General features: G+C 40.1%; 1 protein-coding gene across 3 annotated transcripts in view; it reads right to left on the bottom strand.

The window, feature by feature from the left end:
- Window positions 1-1,318: 1,318 nt before the first annotated feature.
- LOC138021776 (ephrin-B2-like) overlaps window positions 1,319-11,244 on the bottom strand; it is a 22,802-nt gene continuing 12,876 nt past the window's right edge. For all 3 annotated transcript variants that reach the window (XM_068868775.1, XM_068868774.1, XM_068868776.1), the window contains 3 exons: window positions 10,286-10,489; window positions 8,301-8,400; window positions 1,319-5,153 (listed from right to left, as the gene is read on the bottom strand). In XM_068868775.1, coding sequence (XP_068724876.1) covers window positions 5,090-5,153; window positions 8,301-8,400; window positions 10,286-10,489 — 368 coding nt within the window. In that variant the 3' untranslated portion in view covers window positions 1,319-5,089. The remainder of the gene's footprint in view (window positions 5,154-8,300; window positions 8,401-10,285; window positions 10,490-11,244) is intronic.

The raw sequence follows: 11,244 nt of genomic DNA, 5'->3' as shown, positions 1-11,244 counted from the left end.
TTATAAGATTTTGTGGCAACTTTTTTGTCACTAAACTTTGACGCCAAAACTGGGTTGCCAGCGAGCGGCGATTCGAACGTCAGCTGTTGTCCTTTGGCTGTTTTTTGTGCTTTTTCTAACTATTTTAAGATCAATTCAGTCTGGTTTTTTTCGAATCAAGTATAAGAAGACGTCAAATTGTATTGATAATGTATCAGAGTGATTTGTGTTAACTTCGCGACAAAAGACTTTCATGGCGTTCTTTCGACAGGGTAGATCGATATCAACGTCGTTTACGCACAGAAATGCACTGTTTTTGATAAAAGGGCAAAGGATTGGCGGGATAGCACAGTTTTGACTACCGCGCGCACCATTTTCTATCTTTACTAGGAGTAATCATTGATTGAAGTGCATTCGTTGGGGAATTTTGGAGATTGGAATCACTAGATGTGCCGAGATGCCGTGAATACGATGCAGTTTCAGTACGTGGCTGAAAATGGAATGTTTGGAGTAAGGAGGTGATGACGTCACAAAAAATTCTGGAACTTGTTGAAATTGTCTGAGAGATTACTCAAAAATGTCCCTTGCCAAAAATCAAGCGTGTTGGTGCGAATTGCGATCGGCGATCGTCATTTGCGCACATGACGTATTAAAATAGAGATGTGCATGCACGTATGACGTAATTCAAGATGCCGCTGAAAAGGCAGGCGAACGAAAAACGAAACTTGCTTAAGCTCACCATATGCACAGGATACCCAAGATCAGAAGTTCATACCCATCCAGTTAGTTACAACGTAAATAACATGGAATAATCGCAAAATACTTAATAAAGATAGCGCTAAGTCATATTTTTTGAAGTTTTCGTTGAAGCTGCCGTGCCGTTTTCCTTACTTAACTCAACCTCGTTCCCAGGGTCTCTCTTCTCTGCCTCCATTGTCGTTGAGAAAAGAGGCAGAGAAGAGAGACCCTGGGAACGAGGTTGTGCTTAACTCTCCTTAAACTCCATAGAATCCCCTTAGCAGCGACAAGAGCTTAACTGTTGAAGATAACTGTGACGGACTAAGGAGAAAAAAAGAGAAGGCCTTGTCGGTTTACTTTTCGCGGAAGGAAGGACAAGAACGGGAAGTGAATAGTCAAAGAGGGGCTTAAACTTGGTTTTGCTAACGAAAGAGAAACTTGTGGATGAGTTTTCAGTTTGGTTTGTTTCCAAACAAACGGATCATGTCACACTGCGTTAAACCGACGCATGAAAAAAAAGAGCTCTTTCTCTTTGATGTCACAAATTGTGTTTACAAATGATCTACGGGATAAACAAAGGAGATTCAATATGGTATCCACTAAAAGGTAAACCATGAACGTTCTACTTTTATTTCATTTTGCAGCTGATCATTAACACAACTAGTAAGTATCTTTGGTCTTCAAACGTGTTAGCTGTCTTAATGCAAAATGAAACTCAATAGCTGACGCAAGAAATAAAAACAAAACGCGTTTGCACCTGTGAACCTGGCAAACGTGAACACAAATACATCAAGATCAAAATACGACTCGTTTCGTTGCTAGCAAGGCTCTTGAAAAAAGACTGTGACAGCGCATGCGTATCTTTGCGTTTTAAAACAACCATCTAAACTAATAAATAATGTGGCTTGCTCTTTAAATTAGTTTGGCATACAATAAGACTGATTGCAAAACCACAGAATGGTTTTAACCTTCTATCGATAAATACTAAGCTAAAACAAAACTACCCTCTGTAACATTTTTATATACAACAACGAACGCCAGTGGTATTGCCAACTTTAAAAAATAACTGCCCTTCCCATATGCATACAAAGGCATTAAAAATCGAATTCTTGTCACTTCGTCCCCAAGCCGTTTTCCTCGCCTTTCATTTCTTCGATTGTCCCGTACCTTATCTTTTTAGGCAAACTGGAAGTCATAAGAACGGCGTGGGGAAAACGTAAGGAGAATCCGCATAACTGCTGGAGGAACGCTACAGATGGCAACATGTCGTCGGTTAAACATAAATAAATTTCACAGTATTTTACAAATATAGTTCACAACGTAAGTGTGCGTTTGTTTGACCCTGTTCTGGAATAAAAATACGTGGAGTAATGATTTAAAAGGGTATGCCTGATGTTTTGAAGCAACAAGGATAATAAAGATATGTTTAAAATAGCATTTTAGCAGTTTGACAATTTTATGTGAATCTCCGTAAAAACGAAGGATTTCTAACTTCTGTTCCATGTATTTCTATTCCGGAATACGGTCAGTCGAACGCACCCTCAGCGAAACAATTTTTCTTTTTCTTTGTATTGACCAGTCCTAGAGTGTTTTTGAGCCGAAAAGCGCCGGCCATCCACGGTTGCCTGTATAAACTCACTTATTTATATATAGATTATCTTTTGTACGCATCTTTTCCGCGATGCATTCAGCTGCTATGAGAAACAGTAACTATGCGGCTCATTTTTATTTATATATAGATTATCTTTTGTAAATAGGTTTTGTAAATAAGTTTAATGAGCTTTATATATTATAGCAACTTGTAATTAAGGTATATTAAGTTTCTCTCGATATTGTAATTTTTCTTTCCATATTGTAATGCGCCTGTGAGCATCTCTCAATGTAACAGGCGCACTATAAGTAATAAATTATTATTATTATTATTAAATCACTACCCAGCCAATAAATAAATTTCTTTAAAAAGCGCTTAATTAATCGATTCGTTAGATAGCGTTATTCACGTTTCTAATAACCAAAGCCAGAATTAGGGGTCTTCCTCAAGGTATAAGAGTCTACTGTGCGCTTTAGAATCAATCACTTACAGTTACGCTCTCAAAGTTCATGGATTTCTCAAATCAAAGTTTGATAAATTTTATACAAAAAACGAAACTTTCGTGACCCAACCACAGGCAGACAACTGAGGATTCAAGAGCGCGTGACGTCACGTTATCTGTGACTATTCAACACTCATCGAGGAAAATGTTCCATAAAAACTTCAAATTTCGAGAGATTTGATGGGTTTTTGGGACGCTGCCTTTTTCCCTTCAGATATGATGCTTAGTCACTGTTACGAGTTCGAACGTTTTGAGGAAAGTTAGTTTGCAACTAAACTGAACGCAGGGTTGTCGGAACAACAACAAGAAGATTTATTCCAAAAATGAACGTAGTTTCCAAAAACTCTTAACAAAACGTATTCGACAAACTTACTCGGCCTCCGCCAACTTGAATAAACACAGCTTCTGTCACTTGATTAAACACGGCTAACGCCAACTCTCTTCGCTTGTGAAAAACTAGTTAGAAAAACACTCCGCTTGGACTCGTCTACTTATATACTCGGACAATAAACTTCTAGAACTTTCTAAAATAGTAATGAATCTAATTATAGAAAGATTACAAAACACACCGATTTAGAAACGCTTACGTACAAACCTAAATATAAACAAATTACAAACTCTCGCGAAGGGTCTAGAAAGTAACGCTTGTCACGCAATACTATTTTTCGTAACAGTCACCTACAATATATTTATATTGTAGGTGTATATTTGACAAATAGATTCCATGTTGCCGTGCGTTTGTTCAGTAATAGATCACAGATGACCTCAAAATGTGGTGAGAACAAAAAAGTGGCACGAGGCGATAGCCCGAGTGTGACACTGATGTTCTTACCACATTTTGACGTCTTCTGTGATCTATTACTGAACAGACACAAAGCAACATGGATTCTACTTGTTTTATATATGGTCCCTTCAATCGTGCGTCTATCCTCCAATACATCGCAGGAAAGAACCAATCAAAATGCGAGAATAAATATACATTTATATTGTAGGTGACGACGCGTCAGATCTGAAGGGAAAAACGAAGCCGCGTCCCAAAAACCCATCAAATCTCTCGGGACAACGCAAAAAATGGTAGGTGAGTGAACTTTATTTATCTGGCTGTCCATATAAAATGAATTTTCGTGAGGAAACGCCGCGATTTTTATGGAACATTTTCCTCGAACAGTGGAATCGGCCGTTACAACTGTCTAAAATAACGTGACCTCACGCGCTCTCGCATTCTCAGGGTTGTCCGCCTGTGACCCAACCAGACTATCCCAGAAACATTTCACCAAAAAGTACCAAGGAGATAAACAAAAGGCACTTGCTTGGACCCCGCCACACCCAAAGTTCTTGAAAATCTGTGATTGAGCTGACTCTATCTGACAATCCCACATGAAAAGGCAAATGTTTTTCGTCTCCCTCCTTCCGTTGACTTCTTCCCAATTATCAACGCCTGGTCCCCGGGAAGGGGGGGAGGGGGTGTTCCCACATAAGAGGGACGGGGGTGCTCGTCGGAAATTTTGAAAAGAACCCCTAAGGGGTAACAGAATCCTGCCTTGCGGGCGTGGCATGAAATTTTTCTCACCCCTAGGAGGAACCAAATTATTGGTTTTAATTAGACAAAATTAAAAATTAGTTAATTGTCAAATGTCTTCTGTCATAAATTTTCGGCTCAATACCCTACCCTTTTGAGGCTGAACACCCTAAGAGGAACCAAAACCGCTTTTGTAACCCTAAAAGGTACGACGGGCATCCCTATCATTTTTAGATGAGAGTTCCCCCTCGGGGCCTGATCACAGTTGCAGGGAGTAAGTTTGTTTTTCTTGATGCAAATACAAACGCATCTAATGAAATGTACCCAATTTCCGTTTTTTTTAACTTAAAAACTGGCTGCAGGTAACCAGTAGATGGGCAACACCTATATGAAGTCTAACTCGAATACATCTTTTCACGTAACCTAGAAGTCTCGAACTGCGCTGGAATGAGGCCCATGTACGGCCCATGAGTTTACGGCATTGTCTATTTTTACATCGGACACTGCTAGATTCTTGAGGTGACAAAACGTAGCGGCATTGCGTTCCGCCCGCACGATTTTGCATTAAGAACGAGCATTCCCTCATGCGGTTACTTGGTTACAGACCAATCGGAGGCGTTGTGGTTATCAGGCCCCCATCTGATTGGCCATAATTTGGCGGGACCTGTATTCTAAATTTAGATAATGCCGTAAAATGATGGGTCAGCTCAAATGAGAGAGATCGATACTTCTGGATTATGGACTTCTGCCTCTACGAATACTAATTTTCATTCTTCAAATCGACCGGGAAACTTCCTCCTGAAGAGCAACGTTTTCTTTCCATCCTGAAAAAAAGAGGGGTTTGATATGTCAATAGGAGGTTTTCACGTGACGTCATCACCGCCATATTGGTGGACGAAAACAAAAGATCTCTCATTGGCTTCTTTTGTTCGTCCACCAGAAGTCGTAACTTTCACTGAAAACGTCCTATAACCTACTAATGACACAACGCAGAAAGGTTTATTGCACATTTCATAACCCAAATTAAAACGTCATTCAACGATTTGTTCATTGTCCCCAGTAAGTCGTAGCAAACCAGGCACGTTATCGTCATATAACTAAATACGCGGACAATTCTTGAATAAACGTACCCCTTCTCGTTATACCACTAGGCACATTGTGTACCAGTTGTCATTAGCCAAGGTCGATTCTCAGGCTCCGATCGAGCTAAACTGCAGAATAACTGGCCGCTTACTTGCATGCGAAACCAGAATGCCATGTTTTGCAAACGATGCGGCTACAAGGACATAATAGTGGCCGAGTATTCTGCAGCTGATCCGGAAACTTTAACTTTAAAAGTCTTCATGCTCATCAAAGGTACCATTATGGTGATTCCTTAGTAATAGAAGTTGTCGTAAGATTTTCTTTAAACTTTTCTCGATTGTTCTCTACATTATGGTGACTCGAAATGTGCAATTAAAAAAAAATTGGTCACCAAGCTCGTTTGGTTAATCATAGCGACTTCATCTATCAAGGACAAGTTTGTTCCATCGGTTCAGGCTACGATTTGCATGAACAGGAAGCAGCTTTGAAGTAATTTTTGAAATAACAAAACAGTTGAATTATATTGTTCAAAAGGAATAATTAAATGTTTGTTTTATGGCACAGGCACACGTCTTGAAAAGGCACTGACTACAAATATTCCACGGGTGCGTAATTTCGAGGAGTCAATTTTGTGTCCACGAGTGATGGCTACGAATACTTTTTTTCCTGTAACTTTTTCTTCTGACGTAAATTTTTTACAATCTTTTTACAGCACAAAGAGGATGAGTAAGAGAATAAAATTATACCAAAAAAAAAGATAGGTCACCAACTTTGTTTAGGAGAAAACAGAAAGTAAACCAAGCTCGACCCCTCGACAACACGTCCCCCCAATAGCGCGGTTTCACTAATTCACTGTCGGAATGAAATGACACTTTAGCATCATCAAGGCTATCACTCAACTTTTCTTTCGCGAGAGTCTAAAAAGTTTCTTGTTTTGCTCTTTACTGCTGTGCTCTGAAAACGGCCATTCTTCTTTCTAGCGAGCTTTCCCGCACGCCGGAAAGGTGGCCATTTTGAAATGTTTTTGGCCACAATCGATGTATCAATATTCACACATGGCTACGAGTCTTTATGGTTAAGTGTAAACACTGTTTCGTTTAGAAATATCCGTTGACACTTGTGAGACAAAGAAAATAGAACTGAGCCGTGGAATTTGACCAAAAAGCCTCTTAGCAATTCCTGAATACGAACGGGGATTACAATGTGTTATACGCAGAACAGGATGCGCATTGCAATACTAGGGAATCACCATAATTGCCCTTTCAAATCCCCGCAGGATTTTGCCTCCGTGGAAAGCTGTTAGTGGGTGAGGATTTGGCAGCACTGTGACTCAAAAAGCTTTACACCACCTTTCCACCAGCTCCTCCATATGGCACCTCATCCTCCTCCTGTTCCAGACACCAGTTTCACTCTTTTTGAGACTCTAGATTGCACTTTTGCTGATTGGTGCTTTAAATCTCTTTAGGGGAGAAGATGGAGATTTCCATTTTTTCTCCAAATAGGATGATTGGAGTTAGCTATACGGTTAGCAACCACCTCATCGTCAATACTGGCCTTTGTGTTCAGCGAGCTTCCAGCATTGGTGAAATTCGCTTCACATAGTTGAGTGCATGGTTTCCGGTGAAATCTGGGTTGGGGGACAATATTTGGTGTTTCAGCCGTCTTCTGTTAGTCCGCAAGGTTTGTGCTGTTGCGTCGTCCATGACTCAACTGTGTTCTGTTTGACTGCCTTATCTTGATATATCGGATGCCGCCATGTTGTCCTCTATTTGTGGTGTCCGCCTGTCTAATATGTTTAGTAAAGAGACAGTTGCGTGTATTTTGGGAGAAGAAGGGATCCATGACTGTCTTCATGAACGCCGCACCATAGAGACCAATAAAATGCTCCCAAATCTGTGTTTAAGATTAACTCTGGCGTTTAGATTACCCACAACGGTGACTTTTCTTTGTTTCTTGTGCAGTATGGCCATATCATGATCACCACAGAAACGATCTTGAGCCTCCTCTGCGTGCGTGGAAGTTGATGCATGTATGTCGATGACGCCGAGCTTTTCGCCATCCGCTGGAAATGCGCTAGGTAATGATGCGTTTGTTTAAAACCCTATACAGTTCGACTAATAACAGAGATCTACTAGGAAAACCACCGATCTGTGGAATGGGCGGGAATTTACGTGTCTCTGCCCCAACCACTTTCGCTTGTAAAATAGTTCAAATTCTTAAGATGTATTAGCAGAACTTAGCGCATATTGAAGGCTCTGTAATGGTGGAATATAATTTTACACAAAAGGGTATTCAAAGACATTTTACCCTCGCATTTTCTTATCGTTCCTATTAATTAGCAATAGGACGTGTTGTGCAATTCAGGGGAGATCGTGCTCGTATTTTCAAATCAGATTCTGAAATTACTGGGTGCCCGACTACTCTCTGAATTGTACTCCACTCAGTCCTGTTACGATTACTTACTATGCATAAGCTTGAAACCAAAAAGGTGAATTTATGACTTGGGGGTATTGCTATTCAGCTTCGATAATAATGACGGAATTTTCATAGCTGAGGGAAATTTCATTTTAGAAAAGGTGAATATTGAAATGAACTTTGGTCAACTCGTTCTTGTTTTTTTTCGATGTTTTGTTTTGTGTTTGTGCTTGTTTGTAAAAATTGTGATACTTTAACTACAGAATGGGCCAAAGGATCTTTTTGGACAAATGTATGGTACATTGCCTTGATAATAAAAGAGTTTCTTCCAGAGTACAACAGTCATGAAGGAGTTTTTCACTGATTTATGAGATGCCTATCATATGCAAGAATGATAATGAAATTCAGCTTCAGTGAACAAAAAATGCTGCAAAATGGACAAAACACAAAAAGTCGACTAAACCAGATCTTACCTGTGTTTCCAGAAGCAAGCAGTCATTAAAATGATCAGCAAAATACAAAACGAGGCAACAGCAAAGGCAGATATTGCACAAGTTTTCCACATTTTTAATTCTAACCAAAATAATAATAATAAAGAAATAAATATGACATTAATACTGCAGGCTGGGATAGAAGAAAAATCAGACATTTATTTAACGACACTTAAACTAACTAGCATATTATCCATTGAGAACCAGAATAAAATCCGTTGATCTTGAAGAAATATTCTCATCAGAAGTAACCGTGTCCACACATTTTACCATTATATAACACATTACAGGCCCACAATCGCCCAAAAGTCTTTGCGCACAGTGACTGAATTTCGTGTTACACAAAATTACCCAAATAGCTGACATGTTATTTCCTGCGTGATTCGCCTGAGTACATTCAGCCAATGAGATCATGCATTTGGACAAATCGTCACTTGAAATCAAAAACGAACGACCGCAATGACTTTGGGTGAATGTGCGCCTTAATAAATTATTATAATGACAACAATAATGAACATAATTCAATTGTCACTTGTAACTAGCTAGCACTACGGCAATAAGAATAACTTATTACAGTACTGACAATGCTATACAGAAATCAAATCAATTTGAAATCAAATCAACTGATATCAAATAGTAGGTTGGTTTTTGATGAGAGCAGAAAATCGGAGTACGTACCCAGAGAAAAACCTCTCCGAGCAGAGTAGAGAACCAACAAACTCAACCCACATGTGATGCCAAGTCAGGAAGCCATTAACCTCAGCCACAGTGGTGGGTGGCAAGTGCTCTCACCACTGTGCCAATTCCCTGCTCTCAAATTTTCACTTTGGTGATGTGTCGCACACATTCCACAAAGTTACCACAAATTTAAGCAGCCGTTTTTTCACTGAGCTATAAATGGCAAGGGCCTATTCTTCATTTGACGTGACACACCACTTAAAGGAGCACTCTCATGCCAAATTTACTGTTTTGGGTCAAAACTGGGAAAAAATCTAAATTAGTACTCCAGCTAACACGTATAACATTCCTAACAGCTCACTGATACGAAATATAATTCATGTATGGCACAAAGAGCTATTCATTCGTATTTAACTTTGGTGACTTTCAGAGGACAACGTCTCCAAACTTGAAAAAAATCGACACCTCTTTTTTCAAGTTTTAATCCAATTCCACCCCCTCCATCCTTGGCTGCACACGACAAAGAATAGCTTCAGTGAACTTCAAAGGCCATTAGCAACAGAACTACAGCATTATTTTTTGGCCTTTGTTGATGCAGAGATGTCTTTTAGTGTTTTGAATTTGGACTATAATAGCGTGACACTGCCCCTTTAACTGTTTGACTAATGAATCAAAAGCAGATTGTGACATAAAATTAGGAACACACATTCGCTCATTACCAGGATCATGGGTCAGGGTTATGGAGGCAGTGTGGCCCAGTGGTTAGGGCGCTTGCCTTGAGATTCGGAGATCCCGGGTTCAAGACCCGATCTGACCAGTCGTTGAATTTGATCCTCAGGTAGTCCCCGGTTCAACTTCCCAGCCAGTTCGGATTTTTAACAGTTGTTGTTGTTGTTCTGTTCTGTCGTTTCGTTGTGTTTCATTGGCCCTGAAAAGCTCCTATGGGGAGCGGTCAATTAAGTATCTATTGTATGTATTGTATGGGTCAAATACGCCCTCCTGTATCTTGTGAAGCACATGAGAACAAAAAGTCATATTTCTTAATTCATTTGACCTATAATTATATAGAAATTATACACCATTGACCAGTTACAAACGTAACTTAAAGCAGCGGCGGTTGGAAAGCGTGAAAATTTCAGTGCTCTACCAACGAACTTAACAAACCAACAAACTAAGAGCTGGTCGTTTTGTAAGTTTGTGATAAACCCATTGCGGATGTCAACTTGACGTTGACACACATTTATATGATATCTTACACGCACAGTCTTCATGTTCATGCATGATCATACCTTCTTTATTCACATTGTCAGCAGTTTGAGGCTGCCTGCCTGACTTTTCAGGGTGGCACGTAATGTTGCTTCTGTTGTTTTCCATTGCTTCTGTCGTCGTTGTAGCTATGGATGTAGTGACAGGTTGTTGGGTGATTATCTCTGGACTCCTGCTGGGAGGTGCAGGGCACTGCACTACTCCAACACCATCTGCACATTCAGGGTCTAAAACAAAGAACAATCAATGTAATACTTTTTTTGTGAACGATCTCACAGTATGCCTTTCTAAAACTAGGTAGGGAAAATGGACTGTATCACCATTTAAAAATAATACTGCTCTCCCTGCTGCACAATACAGTATAGTGCATTATTATAATAGACCATATTCATATTCTCAGTATTGGACTGGAACTGGCTTGTAATAGGGGCATCTGGAAAATCCTGAATCTGGAAATGGAACCGGAACCTGAACAAGAACAAGAAAGGTTGATGATATCCGGTTGAGCCATCCTCGTTTCTCAAGGAGAAAAGCGTGAAACTGGCCGAACCTATTACGGGTAACCCAGGAAAGTCCTTGTCTGAGGAAATAAGAAACAGGTGGAAACTTTTCTTCAGGTTTTTTTCTTTCCTTGGCCGTGCGAAGAACGAAGGAATAGCGCCATGTGATTGGTATTTTTGAAACCGCATAGCCAAAACAATGTTATTACATGATCAGTTTTTTTTAACCGCTGACTGAAATCAATGGTCCGTGAAGGGACATCTGAGATTGATAGTATGCAGCTATTTTGCAGGGTTGTTCCCCCCTCCCTCCCACACTCACTGCTCATCCAAAAAATTGTCAATTTCACCAAAAACACTGTGGATGACCAGTAAGGGCCCTGGGTCCCTCCCCCCTTCAATGTTAGTAACGGTAAAAGGAAGAGTTGGCGATAAGAAACAACATTGTTTAGGGGGGGGGGGGGGGGAGGGGGGGAGGAGGT

Source organism: Montipora capricornis, chromosome 10 (assembly GCF_036669925.1).
Source record: "Montipora capricornis isolate CH-2021 chromosome 10, ASM3666992v2, whole genome shotgun sequence".
In the NCBI taxonomy this organism is placed as follows: domain Eukaryota; kingdom Metazoa; phylum Cnidaria; class Anthozoa; order Scleractinia; family Acroporidae; genus Montipora; species Montipora capricornis.
The sequence above is the reverse complement of the archived record's forward strand: the minus strand, read 5'-3'. Positions and strand labels throughout refer to the sequence as shown.